Raw genomic sequence first — 16,657 nt, 5'->3', positions numbered from 1 at the left:
TTATTTAATTATTTCTTGCTTTGCCTATTGTGCATCTAAAATGTCCCTGAGTCTCCAGGAATAAAAATATTCTGAAGTCAGCTGGATATGGCAACTTGAATTTCACACCCACCTCTTAACATCTCCTGATTGCTGCAATAAACTTGTGCTTCTTCAGCCTATTGTACAGCGAATAATTATCCATATAACTCCAGTGTCCCCCGTTTTTAATACTTTTTCCTTCTGCTATAGTTGTGTCAGGAGCAGCTGTTTCTGCTGGAAGGGTTGCATCTTTATTAATGTAGGTCTTAGCTCCTTTCTCGTGGCCATATTTGGACCATACTCATGATCTATCCTCTCAGCTAAAACTGCCGTGAAACACTAGTCTAGTTGCTTTCAGTTGTGCTTTCATAAATTAACAAAGTTTACTCCTTCCATTTTCTGTGATACACCAATTAATTACAGATTTCTGTGCCTGATATGTTTTCTTACTGTACTCTTATCTTTAAACAGCCTTTCTTGAAAATCCTCTTGTTCAGACAATCTTTAATTTACTTCAGTGTCTGATTTCTGCAGTTTTATTAGCTCATCTAAACAGCTACTTGATGTTTTCTTATTTCCTTCCTTCCTTCTGTCACTTGACTTTAAAATAAGCGAGTCACTGGTGAAATAGCTAAAATTTGTGTTGCTTTTTGCTGAGCAGCTGTAAGATTCTTCCCAGCTAGAGCTTTTTCTTCTTTTCTAGCTGATTTTCACCTTCTCCAAATTTCTGTTTTGCTGACATTCAGACAATGCAATGACTGGCCATTAATTGAATTTTACCCAGAATGATAACTTTTACCAGCTTTTTTTAGGAATTTCTCAGTTTTCACATTGGGAGTACTACTCAGTCCCAGCCATCTTCTAGCTTTACACAGTGTACTTTTGTCCCCTTTCGCATTCATAGAAGTGATACTTGAACTAATGGACTTGCAGAAACATCTTTCAAAATAATTTCATTGGAAAACTAATGTAAACTGCTATGTCTGCAGAAGTACGTTTTCTTTCAGCAGTGTTTTACAGTTTAGCAAGCACTGCCCATTTTTAATTCCTGGAGGACATGGCAAAATCTTTTTTTTTTAACTACTTTATTGAATTATCACCTGTGGCATACACAAACTTATATTGTGTGTATATATATATATATATATATATATATATATATATATATATATATATATATATATATATATATATATATATATATATATGAAAACAAACCATGTTGACATGTTCATAAACATTATACATTGGTTTACTATCAAAATCTCACAACACACTTGTGCGAGTGATTACTTACCCGAGTTTAAATCTCAATAAATTCCAAATACCGAATGATCACATAACCAAAAGAGGTAATTTAGGAAAGTCGACAAATCAGGAATGTCGACTTTAGCAAAACTACCCAGACTTCCGGTTATGTCCTACTAATGTTTTGCCGGGGGGGGGCAAGCCCCCCTGTGCCCCCCACCCACTGCTACTTATATATACAAACTCCAGCATTGCACTACAGTGAGGGAAAGGTTAAGTTTCCCGATCCCCACTATAGTGCGATCTCCATCCATTCAAAATGATGAATCCAGAACAATGAATGCTAGTGTGCATTCGCCGTTGTGGATTCATGCATTTAAAAATCAATGTTACGAAACCTTGGAAGAGTGACATTCGACCTTCCAGATTTGCGTAAACTGTCTTCTGATATTTTGATGGCAAACCTTATACATCACATATACTCTTTTGTACAATATAATCAAGCAAACATTACATAAGTTGGTCAGTTCTTGCCTTCCCTTAGACTTCCATTCCTCCTCAGAAACATTTTTCTGCATGTATTGTTCACACAGTTTCCATTTTGTCCCATGAAATTTGCTTCTACCCTTTTCTAAAGATCCCACTTCCAGTTCTTTTATATCCGTTACAATATTCACTACTTCAAATACAGTTAGTTTAGACTTTGATTTCCATTTTCTAGTAATTGCTTTTTTGGCAGCCACCAGAATAAAACTTAATAAGGCCTTACTTTGTGTAGACAGTTCAGATCTTGTATCCAGTCTCAGAAAAAATAATTTCCTTAGTTATATCTATTTGCTCCCCCAGTATCTTTGTGGGGAATTGTTGAAGTCTGAAACTCATTACTTTCCCAAAACGTATGTTCCTAGTTAATTTTTTCTTCCACATCAGACCTCCAGCATTTGCCATCTCCCTGAGGAAAATTTCTTTGGAGTCTGCTTGAGGTTTAAAAATACCTATACAAACACTTCCAAGCAAAAATCCTAAAACTTCTATACTTTGTTGCATATTTGGGATCCATATCTATGTCCTCCCGTTGTCTTGTTGTGAATTGCTTATCCAGTTTTTATCTTCCCAAACTTTTCTAAACTCCTGTGATTTATTCCTGTAGCTATTGCACAATATTTTGTATGCCCTACTAATCCCTTTTTAACAGCAACTTCTGTTTTAGATTCATCTAACAATGTACCATTGCAGGTTTGTTACTCAAAATCACCCTAACCCTTTCTCTTTACCTATACTCTGATATCAATCCCTCATAGGGAATACAGCCTCTAACTTGCAATCCAAATGTCTTTTTGGCCTCTTCCCATTCCATTACCTTTCTGTGTCTAATTATTTGATACCAATACCTTGGTTCTTTTGCCAGTTTTGTCCAGTAAATTTCAGCCCCCTCTTGCTTATTTTCTATACCCCAAATTGCAGTCATCCCTATCGGCAGAATCTTCTTTTTTGATTCCCCTGTTGGCTTAGTTCTTAGATTACTTTCTGTAACTTTAAGAATATAATCTGTGTGACTGTTATTGTCCTTGAGGATCTGCATCCAAAATCCCATTCTCTCCATATTTTTTGGATTTCCCCCCAGGTTCATCATCATCCTTGTCCACTTTGAATTGTAGCTTCCTGTGTATGTTATGTATAAGAGTCTTAACAGTGTAGCTCTAAAATATCCCTTCAAATCAGGTAATCATACACCACCTTCTTCTGTTGAGACTCAAATTATCTCATTTGACTCTTGCCCTCTTCCCTCTCAAAATCCTTCAGCTCTTTATTAATTGCTATCAGCAACTTCTCTGCTCGTTAAAAATATGCCTGACCTGTATATAAAACTAAAGGTACTAAAAAGATTTTTTACTGCTTGTAGCTTGCTGTCCATATCCACAGAGAAGAGCTTCTAGTTTCTTGTCTTTTTATTATCTTTTGTTTAGTCTCTTCTCACATATTCTTATCTGCCATAACAGAAACCTTTTTAACCCATACTCCTAAATATTTCATTTTATCATGTCCCCATAAATATGGGTGTTGCTGAACCAATCACTGTGTGTTTGAATAGTTTACAGCTATAGCCTTTGTTTGTTCTTTGTACTACCCTATTTTTAAACTCCACCGAACTTTCTCTTTTTGCTGTTATCTCCCGAATTATTTCTACTACCCATTCCTTAAATGCCTCTTTTTTTAACAATTAGGTGGGGAAGTGCCACTGTGTCATTTTACTTCATTACCTGTCATATTTATCATAGTAGTCGTTGGCACATGTTCTGAAATAGTTTGATGCATTTCAAAGCTCTCAGTTAAATGCATGTGTTCCTGTGAAATAGAATTTTCTAGTATAGCCCAGTTATTGTACCTTGGGGAATAATGCACTCCATCCCTCACCTCAGCAGCCCGTGATTACAGCCTATTAACTTAAACGTACTTTTGTCCAGCCTTTTTTTTTTCTCTTTTTGTATTTTAATGCCTATATTTTTAATACTTGAAAGAAAAAAAGCATCTGTTTACTTGATAATCTTTATCATGTACAGCAATATCTGAAAATGCTTTAGTATATAGCATGCAATTTATACCATGAAATGTTTTATAAAAATACTTTTAAAAACAGAAATTGTTTTATTTACAGTTGCTTTCTTCCTTCCTCATTCCCTTGGTGTCCTTCCATGCATTAATGTCATGAAGTGGGGAAAAAGACTTTCAGTCCACCACAAGTTTAACAAAGTCAACAAAAGTTCATTCTTTCCACTTTTTCTTGTACGCCCGTATTTTAAAAATGTGATTGATGCTTTGTAATCTCACATTTCTTCAGTAATTTCTGTGTTGCTGGTCTTCGTCGTGTTAAGCTACATCTCCCACCTCCAGACTCTGGTTCAATTACAAGGTACTCCTGATTTGTCTAGTCGACTCCTGTGTTTTTGTGTCTCTGTTAAGCATTTTCCTGTGGAAAATTGTAAATGGTTTCGCTGGCAGAATCTCTCTATGACCTTTATTATCAGTAGAATGAGAAGCAGAGTCACCTTTTGCTTGATGGCTCACTTTTTGTTGAACAAACTTTTGTATTTCTTTCTTAGCCTGTTCTGCAGAAAAAAATGATGTTGATCCTCCAGGAAAAAATATTCTGAAGACAGCTGGATACAGCAGTGAGACTCTATTATCTGCCTGTTGACATTCACCAATTGTTGCAATAAATTTGCTTCTTTTCTGCCTGGTGTGCAGTGAATAATCATTTTCCACAAACAGTTTTGTCAGGATCAACTCTCTCTTCTGGTAGGCCAGGTTTGGAGCATATACACAGTGTGCCCTTTCGATTAACAAATCTTGCCCTGGAATAAAAGTCCAGTTACTTGTTTGAGCCTTCATAAAATTAATAGTCTGTTCCTTCCAGTTTATGTGGTACATTAGAAAATCTCAGGTTTTCCCTATATACTCTGTCCTCTGATTCTACAGAAACATTTCTTCATGAGATGTTTTATACTCAGCCAGCCTTTTCTTCACTTCGACCTCTGATTTTTGTAGTTTTATCAGTTCATCTGAATATCCGTTTAAAGCTTCTAACATTTTCCATCCTTTTGTTATTTGAGTTGATGTACCCCTTCAATGTTTTGTTTATTTTAATCTTCTCTATGCACATTTGACTTATTTTTTTCCTCCAGAGTACTAGAAGCTTGAACTTCTTTTTGTTGAACAGTCAGTGTGTTCTCTTCAACTTTTCTAGTTGGTTTTCTTTCAGGCTTTGTTAGTTTATTTTTTGCTGACACCCAGGCAGTGTACTTACTAGCCAGAAAATTAATTTGCTAAAAGTGGCAGAATTCCTGGCCCTAATCACTCAGTTTCTTTTTTCACACTGGGAGTTGAAGTTAAGCTATTGATCAATGTTAAGCCATCTTGGAAGTCCGAACATGACAAAATCCTAAGCAAAATTTTTAGTAAACCTGTGGTTTCGTGTGCAGTATTTAGTCTGTTTAAAATTAAGCTACCGTTTTTGTGCAGTATGATTCTACCTCTTCGATGCTTGCCTGGGTGTATAGATGTGAAACAAAACCATATTTTGTGAAAATGAAGCAACATGTTGTGATTTGTTTATGCAGGAGCATCATACAATTATACATGTATTATATTGCAGCTAACTTACAAGATTTCATAGTGGAGTGCAAGTTAATTTTTCTTTAAATTATTATTGACAGCAAGTTATACTGAACTTCTGAAAGTCAGGGTAAAGTAGTTAGCTAGCCATAAACTTTCTGTTAAATTGCACTTGACTAGTTAGTATATTTCCAGTCATACTCCTTTATAGTTTATGTAAAATTTGCTTGCATATTTCTTTCAGGTCTTTCAAGAGGTCCTAGCCCTGTTGTCCTTGGCTCACAAGATGCCTTGCCTGTTGCCACTGCCTTCACTGAATACATTCATGCTTATTTTAAGGGTGGTAGTTTTACAAAGTAAGTACTATGTGTTTAAATGCAGAAAATATTTTACCGATCTATATATTCCGTGCAGTCCTGGTTCTTCTGAATAATCTTCAAGTATGTATGATTTGAAAGTTGACAACTCACTTAATAGTAAAACAGCTCCTTATTTATGAGCGTGAATGTTACCTTCCATAATTTTTTTTTTATTTTATTACCTTGACAATTGAATATGATATTGGTTTGTTAATGCTAACCTGGAAGCATGTTCAGGTAGGCCAATGCAGGGCTCTCTGAGGTTTGTGCAATGACTTGAATGTAAGCGAGGAGCTGGGTATGGCTCCCTGTTGAAATGTCAGCACTCAAAATGCCAAATGCTGACATGGCAAAATGGAAAAGGCAGGAAAGAGCAAATCTCGAACATTGCTCTTCTCCCCTGCACCCCCCCCCCAAATTTATATATACTAACTCCGAGATTGGCATACCTTTGAGAAAAGGGAATATTCCAAGAAATAGCCATCTTGGCCTTAGTAAATATAAGTACTTCGAGACTTGCTATAGTGGATCCCAGCATTTCAAATGGTTACCACTGAGTACTGTAGTATTGTAACACTGCTTTAATGTCCCTTAACATATAAAGAATAAATTGCTGTTCATGCTGTCATGCATTATCTGAATGGTTACATATCTGGTTACTGTTTGTAAATGTGAGGAGGAAAAAGGCCATGTGGAAGTCTGAGAAAAGGAAAATCATCTTATTGCAGCAGCTGTTTACCCTTCTGGCCATATTAAAATGCAGTAGTGGTCATTGTTTATTCCAATTCCTTTGGGCCAGCTTTGCCAGTCTGGAATGTTGGTGGATGCTGCCCAGCATCCCCACTGTCTGCATGTGTGAACCAAAGAAAATCTTCAGTAACAAATGTGGTTTCATTTTTATATATTCATTGTGTTCCTTTAATTGTGACTATCTTATCCAAATCCACATATGTCTTTCAGTGTCCTTTAAATGTCTTTCCCCCCAGAAGCTACAAACACCTTTCTTCTCTCCCCATGTACATTATAGTGTCCTAGAGGGTTGCTTCTTGTTCCATTGTCAAGTTTACCAGCATTAGGCTGTTGGGAACTGTTGTGGGCTTAACCATCTTGTTTAATTTCCTGAAGTAAAGAGGTTTATTTTATTTTTTCCTATAATAAAATTATTTCTTATTGTTCTTTCTCCATCTGTTCCTCACCACCTTCCATCCCAGCACTTAACATTCAATATCTGCAAGGTTTTCTTTTCTTTTTTTTTTTTCCCACAACCAGAGACACATCATCTTTGTTGGAATCAAACTGAGGTTAAGCAACTAGAAGTCATTGTTTGCTGCTACTAGGTGTTTCTGCTGTGAATTTTTCAGTGTCTTGACCTTTGTGACCCATAGTTTCAGCAGGTCATCATGGGGTCCCTCCCCACAGACTGTCATCGTCTTTCATTCTTGTCCATACTGTCGTAAGTCTTAGTATCCTGTACTGTAACTTGTAGTGTAGTCATGTCTTCATCCATTCCCATAAATGTGATAAACATCAAACCGTCCTCCTGATGAGATGTTAAACTGAACTCCTAGCTGATAAGTTGGTAGTAGATCAGGTGAATGTAAAAGATCCCATGGTATCTAGTAAAAAGATTAGGGTAACTTTCCCAGTCCTGTGGCCAAATTTTCCCTAGTCAGTGTATATACCACTTTTAGTCTCCCCTGAAAAGAGACAACCAGCCTAGTGCGACTAACCTGGACAACAACAACAAAAAACATCATTGCTCAAGGAAAATGATTAAAATCCAAGACAGTAGTTCACAGTGGCTTCATGAAATTAGTAAAGTAAAAAATGTCACAAACAGCAGATTCTTCGGAGTTCGACTTTAATCAAGAATAAAATATATGTACATAAAAATGACTTGGAGCTTTCACCTTGAAAAACTCAGGTTTCATCAGTGTCGTAACCACATTAAAGACATTCAAGTTTTTGGGTCTATATGACGCTATCGAATGGACTAAATAGCGAATGGTATTTAGTCGATCCGATACTGTCAAAATGGCAAAATAGCGAAGTCACGGAACATAAATTTTTTTCCCAGGGAAAAAATTTGGTGGGCTGTCTTCGGGACTTTGCCATTTCCTCCACTATGGTGCGATCTCGGAGTTGGTATATTTAAGTAGGGGGTGGGGGGCACAGCTCCCCACATGGGGGTGTGTGCGGGGCGAAGCCCCCCACTTAAATTTGTGTTTAAGTTTTTTTTTTTTTTTTTTTTTATGGAGCAGCAAATGTTTTCCCTGGGAAAAAATTTGCTGTTCCGTTTGTTCGATATTTTGTTGTTTCGATATTAGCTGTACGATGAAATAGCGTTCGCTATTTACATTGTACGGTAATATGATAGAGATGAAAGTTTTTAAATATACCCTAATACAAACAACCACCAAACAGCTAACAAAGTCATGTTTATCCTATCAGCCAATCTCATCCCATTAATCAACCTTTTAATCTTATAAGGTAAACATGACTGCCTTAATGCACAACCAACAATGTTTATAACCTTTCAGTTAATAAATATAAACTGCTGAAATTCTAAACAGTACATTAAATTGCATTAGCTGTCTGCTTTAAAATAGGCACAACTGAAACAAAGTAATTCAAGCCTGGTTTCTGGGTAGCATTCAGTCTTAACTGCCATTTATTTTCTCTTACTTCCACTTTTAACTTGTCATTGCCACCTCTCTCATTAGGGTAAACCCTGTCAATGATGAAAAATAAAAATCTTCTAAAATTGTCACAATTGGCACTGTGCATAAATAATGCACTGTGCGTATTCCTATTTTTAATGTCTCTGAGGTGTTCTGCTATCCGATCACGAAGTCTATGTGTGGTTTTCCCTACATAGTATCCTGGGCATGCTGTGCAGGTTACTAAATATACAACCATATTGGTATTACAATTGCAGTGGCCTGGACAGCTCAAAGTACGGTTGTAACCACTAACCGAGACACATGGTCCATCACCGATATATTTACAGTGTCTGCAGGAGCCACATTTGTACAGCAAGGACCTATAGAGTTTGTAGGATTTTGATTGTCCTTCCAAAATATTTTTTATGTTCCTGCTCCTACTGTAAACTACCGTGGACTTTATACCCAACTTGCCTTTCATGTCATCATCAAAGTTAAATTCCCGTAACTTAAAACAAGAAACCAAGAGGAGCATTTCTTGGTTATATTGCATAATCAATGCATCATTACCAAGTGATGATTTTAAACACACTTTTAAATCATTGCCAGGCATTTTTAAGATAATATAAAATGAAGTATTTCTCTTCTTGAAAACTTTGTTCCTAATGTTAAGTAACAATTTCAAGGGATACCCTCTGTCCCTAAACATCTCTATCCATGTAAACATTTCTTTTTCAAATAAATCATCGTCACTAATTAGATGTGACAACCTGACCATTTGGCCCTTTATAATACTTTTCCTTTGATGTAGGGGTGGCAACCGTCATACTGAAGGAGCATATTCAAATATGTTTCCTTCCTAAAAATGGTGGTAGTCAGCGTGTCGTTTACCTCCTCTTTAATCGGGTGGTTGTCCAAAAAGTCAATTTCGGTGGTGTGCCATTTGTATGTAAAGTTTAAAAATGTAGTTGTCTCATTCAAGTAGTCAAGAAACTTAGATACTTCTCTTTCTTCAGCTTGTCATAAAATAAGAATATTGTCCAAATATCTGACATAAAGTAATATTTTGGCCGTAAAGGTAGAAGAAAGAACATAACTTTTTTCCCACTCTAAAAGTACTAAGTTGGCAAATACTGGGGCACATTTTGCTCCCATCGCTACACCCACAATTGAGTGAAAATATCCACCTTCAAACATCAAAAAATTATTTGTCAACACCAGCTGCGTAAGTTCTACTAACAGGTTTATTTTGTTTCTGTTAATCTTACTACAAGCCAGCAAACTTCTATGGAAAAGGTCTAGACCCTCCTCATGTGGTATCACTGAAAACGGATTTATCACATCCACAGTTAGAAAAGAATACTACCCTTTTCCTGTCACTTGTCTCAATAATTCAAGACAGTGCCATGAATCTTTCAAAATATTTGTGGTGTCATTCACAGCCATACTAGCCCATTTGTCTATATAGGCTGCAGTGGGTTCAGTCTTGGACGCCTTAGCAGCAACAATGGGCCTGAAAGGTGGATTTTGAAGGTTTTTGTGGATGTTTGGTATGCCAGATATGACTGAGGTGGTAGCTGTTGCAACTGTTAAAAATTTAAGCTCATTGGTGTTGATACTTCCTTGGAACAAAGCATCTGATAGAAAACCATCAATATTGGCATAAGTTCTGTTAACTTCATTTTTTGAGGCCCTACTGTAGGTGGAGGAAGCATTCAAAATATCATACATCTTGGACACATAATCAATCTGTGCCATTATTACAATCCCTCCTGTAAAAACTTGAATGTCTTTAATGCAGTTACGACTCTGATGAAGCCTGTGCTTTTTTAAGGCGAAAGCGCTAAGTCGTTTTTATGTACATATGTTTTATTTTTGATTAAAGTTGGACTCCAAAGAATCTGCTGTACGTGATATTTTTTTTATTTTACTGTTTTGGTTCTTGGTTTTTAAGCCATTTTGGTTTTTGGTTTTACTTTTCTTTGTTTTATATCCATCAGCGATTTCGTGAGGATGGAAACGCTCATTGGTGAACTCGCGCAGCTAATTCAGAGATTGTCAGTCCACTTAGAGGTGAGAACGAGTAGTGCTGTACCCAGTATGTTAACTAGTTCACAGGCTGAATTATTTACCCTGCACACTCCGATGAGTTTGGGGGTTAGATCAACTAACACTGCAACCAATCCGGATTCAAATAGGAAAACAGACTTGACTGAATGGTTTACCGCTCCAAATTTTAACTTTACAACCATGAGCAAGAGGGAAAACAAAATGCCATCGCTCAGAGCACAACTTATTAAATTTGAGAAACTCTGTAAAAAATATAGAACATTGCAACTTGACAATACCTTCCTGAGTAAGTCTTTAGCCCTCAAAAAAGTACCTAAGGGTCTAAGGCTTTGGAAGCAGCCTTTGGGTATTGAATATGGTTCATCAGCATATCATGAGCTCATTGACCTGTTTGACAGAACTGGTTTCGAGATGATGGATATTATCATCAAAAACAACCAAAGTTAAGTTATCTCTGTTACAGAATGAAATGTCCACACGGAATCAAAGCATTATTAACGATTTGTTGTTTCCGCAATATATTAATAATTGCAATAAGACATTGCATGATTTAGACTGTTTTGTTAAGGACAATGTGATTAGAAAGCAATGTAAGTTAAGCAGAGACACCCAGGAATATGTTAACAACAACGCATACCCGGTGGGGTTTAATCCCAGGCAAGAAGGAAACTATGGGAGAGAACAAGCGGTTGTTGACTTTAACAATGATAACATAGCTACTACAGTAAATGACATTAGGGAGGATGACAATAGTGTAGAGAATTAATATTTTTTGGATCAAAGTCCTCAGCTGAGGAGATCCGAACAGCTGAGAAATCAGGGCATCCAGACACACAAGGTCGGCAGAGCAGCAACTTTTCCAACAACGGACGAGGACAGAGATGCAGGAGATCTCTTTATTGATGGACATTTGCCCTTTTGATGGATTTAATGACTCTAACATCTCCACACAGAAGATTGAAATGACTTATAGCATGCACGAAAATGATGGTTTTTCTATTTATAATTTCAGTGATTTGAATGTTTATGATACACACCTTAATTTGCTGAAAAAAGGCATTTCATTTGTTCCTTGTTATAATATGGACATTTCTAATGTGTTGATTGGTTTAAAATTATACATTAAATAGTTAAACTTGCGTTTATTTTTTAAAGATCATGTTTTTGAACCTAGCAACGGTAACTGTTTGCAACGTAAAAGTTTGATGTGAAGTTGTTCTATCTCGCCTTCATTCTCACTGATGATTTCGGAGACTATCCTCTGCTCCGATTCAGCCAAATACAAAAGCTCGAGGTCTTCAAGCAGTTCGTGGCCTACTCCCTATCCCATGATGAAGTGGTGCTTCCCTCAGATCTTGTTTGCCGCTGCAACAGATCGGGAGTTCTTCGACAGCTCTGGCCAGTATTATTGAAAATTTCTTTATATTTCTCAATAGTTATTATATTCCTGGATATTTTTCTATAGCTCTTGCTGTTTTCTTAGTTTCTAGTGACTGTTAGACAGTTAAAACTTAGAGAGTGCCTTATTTGTTCTATTAGTGGCCGTTCTTTTTTCTAGGCCGATTTATAACAACTCGTTTCAGTTAGAGAGTTGTTAAAGTTTTTTCTCCCTATCCTTATAGTGTGTGCTGTAGAGTTAGAAATAGAGATGTTCTTTGTTTCACTGTTGCAGTCATTACATTTGGGTTATCTGCTTGCAGTAGCCCTCAGTTGGCCTGATTAACAAAGTCTTGGGTCCTGCATCGGTTGCTGTCCCTTCTTCCATGACATCAGGTTGTCAGGGGTATAAAACATGCAGCCGACGCCATTACAACAGTTTTTCTTGCCGTGCGGTGCCCGAAGCAGAAGCAGTTTGCAAGTGCCGGTTTTGTTTTCGAGTTTCAGAACCGAAGTCTTCAACTAAAGCTAAGTACCCCGTTGGGGAAACCTTTTCTTGCTCCTTACCGATGTCAATAAAAGTTAATAATTGAATTACTTGTGGAAAGCAAATACCTCACAAAGATTTTCATTCGTACTGTATTCCTTGCCTAGGTCCTGACCACGATGGACCTTGCTGTCAGTTTTGCGCTTTATTTAATCAGCGTATTATCCATCGTCGGTATATTTTTGCTTCTAAATATTTCGGTTCTCGGTTTAATTATCCAGAAATGTCATCGGTTAGCCATCCGACTACGGGGATTCCAAAAAAACGCAAAGATAAAGACAGAGACAGGCCACCAAGGTCCAAAGCTGATGATGACGCTTCTCCTAAGCCAGTCGCCAGTTCTTCGGTACTCAATGAGGTGCTTTCGCAGCCCCTGATACCCGCTACTTCTGACTCACAGGCCTCTACTGAGACCCATTCTGAGTCCGGTATGCCGCAAGATGCTTCAGCTGTGGAACCTGCGGATGTCTTTACCTTGGATGGGTCCGGAGCCGCTGTGCAGGCACCGGCTTCTGAGGGTGTATTCAGGCCTACGGACTTGCATATTAAACCAATGCCTCCTTCTTCATTTAGGCCAAAAACTCGAACCATGCCTAAGAAACTGACGCCCAGGCCACATGCTCAGGCCTCTATGCCTAAAAAACAAATAAGAATGGCTGAAGATCTTATAACTCTAATCAGGGAAAGCCAACCTCCCCCTCTAATAGACCTAGGACTGAAGTTGTTCATGAATCTTCTGAACAGGATTCTGATTTTTCTGATTCTTCTGATGATCTGGATTTGCCCTTATCTACTTATGAGGATTCTGATGCAGAGGACTGTATTCCCTCTGCTTCCCCTCCAGAGGATTTTTTTAATGAGACCTTACATACTCTAAGGGAGCATTTCCACTGGGAAAGCCAGGATTTTTCTGATTAAAAAAAGAGGCTTAGGGATTTCTTACTCCTGCCTCAGCATAGGCTTTTAGCTGTACCTCCTGTACTAGACATTGTTGATGATGCCTTTTCAGAATCTAGTTTGGCCCCTGATTCTTTGCCTCCTGCTCCCAGAAAAGCTGACAGATATTACAGGATTTCTGATTCTCACAAGTTCCTTTTTAAAAATCCTATTGCGAATCCAGAAGCTATTTCACAGGGATCCAAGGGCATTAAGGCTTCTACTGCTAAAAATCCTACTCCCTCTGATAAAGACTCCAGGGTGCTGGATAGATGGGGTAAGAAAGTTTACACTGTTGCAGCCTTGACCATTAGGGATTTAAACTGCCAGTTTCATATGTTAAAGTATCAACAACATGTTATTGGATTGCTTAAACAGAAAATTATGTTAATTCCTGACTGTGCTGAAAATAAAGAATTACAGGATTTAATGCATTCTGCTGAACAGGTTGGAAAACATACTTTGCAATGTGGATTTGACTCATTAGAGGCCTCTTGCAGGGCTGCTGTTACTGGGTCTGTGCTCAGAAGGCATGCTTGGGTTAAGGTGCAAGGTTTGCCTGATCATGTTAAAGCTGAATTGCTGGATGCTCCCTTAAGTCAGGACCGCCTGTTTGGCAATAAGGCTGAGGAAGTTCTTAAAAAGATGGAAGATAAAGCTAAATCTATGCAAACTGTTAAAGATTTCTTACAAGTTCAGCCTCCTAGATTTAGTAGGCACTGGCCCTCTAAAAATTGGTCCTTTCCAGCCCCTTCCAGGTGCACAGCAGAAATCCCAGGTTTCAGTCCCAAAGGACGCACAAGACTAGGCAGTGGGGGGTTTCTGCACCCAAACTTGGTAGTAGTAAGACTCCCCCCTATGGAAAACTTTCTCAATGACATGCTTTTAAAACTTCCAAGCACTTAGGTTCATAGGTTCATAGGTTTATACTAGGCTATCTGCCCTAAGGCATTTATAAGCCTAGCCCAAATTTTTGTGGCTTACGCCACCCCTTATATGAAAAAATACTTTGCCCATTAGTTTGTTGTGCCTCTGTCCAGCAGTGACACAGAGATGATTCCCGGGGTAAACCTACGATCTCCCATCCACAGGTCTAGATTTCTCTTGAACAGAGTCAGCGAGGTGCTCTGCCTCACATGGACCGGGATTTTATTCCACAGCATAGGGAGTCTCTGAGTGATAAATCTATCCCTCCAGCACGTCCTATTTATATCCGTGCTAAGGTTTAAGTCGCTTGCTCTACTGGTTTTGGTGGATTTGGATTTTTTGAGGTGGAGCATGTCCATTAATTCCGGGTTGGACATGGCCTTGTATGTCAGGCACATGTCACCTCTGAGCAGACGGTATGCGACTGAATAGAGCTGGAGTTTCTTCAATCTGGCAGCATATGACAGATTTTGGAGTCCCTTTATCCTTTTGGTGAGGAACTTTTGGGGTCTCTCCAATTGCTGCAGATGTCGGGTGAGATACATCCCGAATGGGGCATTGTACTTGATCATTGGTCTGATAAGTGAAGAGTACAGGGGAACAATGACCTCACTAGATCTGGATGTGTAACCCTTTATGATCAGGAGGGCAATGTAGAAGGTCTTTCTAACCACTTTAGCAATGTGAGTGTCAAAAGAAAGGCCACTGTCAACCTGGGTCCCCAGGTCCCTGATAACCTCTTCTGTGCTTAGTGGATTGCCACCTATATGGTAGCTTGGGGTTACCTTGTTTTTCCCGAAGAGTATGACTATACATTTTTTGGCGTTTAACTTCAGGCTATGGCTCTGGCACCAGCTATCTGTTTCCGTGAGTCCCTTCTGAAGGATATCCGTGTCTGATGCACTTTCCACTATGGCGCCAACTTCCCAACTGAATGCTCCTGTAGGCGGAAAGATTGGTCTGCATGCCAAAAACTGAGAACTCATTACCCAGGACAAATGGGTTTTAAATATAGTGTCCCAGGATACACATTTTATTTCCACACGTTACCAACACCAAGCGGGCGGTCAGTCTACCCCCGAATCAGTGGGCAGAGGCCCAAAATCAAGTACACTCTCTCTTAAACATGGGGGCTATTCAGTTTGTAACAGAAGAGGAAAAGGGACAAGATTTCTATTCGAGACTTTTCCTGGTACCCAGAAAAGCAATACATGGTGTCCTTTCCTGGACCTTTCTATTCTAAACACCTTTCTGTTGATTCCAGAATGCTGACTCTTCACCAGCTGCTTCCTATGCTAGGCAAGGATGCATGGTTGGCAACACTAGACTTAAAAGAAGCATACCTGTACATCCCTGTCAGGGAGTCTTGCAGAAGATACCTACGCTTCAAAGCAGGCTACATGCACTATCAGTTCTCTGCACTGCCCTTTGGCTTATCTACTGCACCCAGGGTTTTCACAAAGTGCCTAGCTCCAGTCATTGCATTTTGCAGGCAAAGAATTATTCAAATATACCCATACCTGGACAATTGTGTAATTCAGGCAGAAAGCAAGGACATTCTTTTGAATCATCTAGCCTTTGTTCAAAGGGTACTGACTTGTCTGGGGTTCACCATAAACGAAAAGAAATCCCACATGGTACCCTGCCAACAAATTATATTCCTGGGAGCAAGCTTGAATACAACTTCCCAGATGGCTTTCCTCATGCCAGAGAAACGGATTCATTTGACAACTTACTTCAAACAAGTGGCCACAAAAACCCAGCTATCTGCAAGGCAAATACTGCAAGCCTTGGGGTTCATGGCCTCCTGAATTCTTCTAATTCCATATGCAAGGCTGCATATGAGGAAACTACAATGGCATTTCAAAAGCCTATGGTGTCAACATTCACAGGATCTAGAAGCAAGGATTCTTATCATACCTTGCCTATGCCTAGAGTTCCTTTGGTGGGCAGAGGCCTGCCACCAAAACAGGGGACTACCATTCACATTACCCCCTGCCGCCCAAGTCTTAACAACAGATGCATCAGACTATGCATGGGGGGCTCACCTGGCAGGGAAGTGCATTCAGGGCAAACGGAACCCAAGTCAAATGCATCTGCATATAAATCAAAAGGAATTGTTAGCTGTACAGAATGCTCTGACAGTCTTCAAGGACCACATTCTTCCAGGACAACTAATGGTAAAGACGGACAACACCACTGTCATGTGGTACATAAACAAGCAGGGGGTACACATTCTTACCCTCTATGCAGACTAGCCATGGCATTGTGGAACACAGCCTTGAGCTACCAAGTGAATCTACAAGCTCAAGTTCCTGCCAGGAAAACTAAATACACTGGCAGATGGATAAAGCAGAAACCTCATGGACCCACACAAGTGGAAACTAGAACCAAGG

At 38.8% G+C, this 16,657-nt stretch overlaps 1 protein-coding gene across 1 annotated transcript in view; it reads left to right on the top strand.

Annotated features, from left to right (window-relative positions):
* The window catches only part of LOC122808415 (F-BAR domain only protein 1-like), a 2,144,012-nt gene that overhangs the window by 1,808,457 nt on the left and 318,898 nt on the right, over positions 1-16,657 (top strand). The window contains exon 21 of the mRNA XM_044079378.1: positions 5,627-5,738. Within this exon, the coding sequence (XP_043935313.1) occupies positions 5,627-5,738 (112 nt within the window). The remainder of the gene's footprint in view (positions 1-5,626; positions 5,739-16,657) is intronic.

The sequence above is a fragment of the Protopterus annectens genome, chromosome 8.part0, assembly GCF_019279795.1.
Source record: "Protopterus annectens isolate FY-2018-M chromosome 8.part0, PAN1.0, whole genome shotgun sequence".
In the NCBI taxonomy this organism is placed as follows: domain Eukaryota; kingdom Metazoa; phylum Chordata; order Ceratodontiformes; family Protopteridae; genus Protopterus; species Protopterus annectens.
Note: the sequence above shows the minus strand (reverse complement) of the source record. Positions and strands in the feature narration are given on the sequence as shown.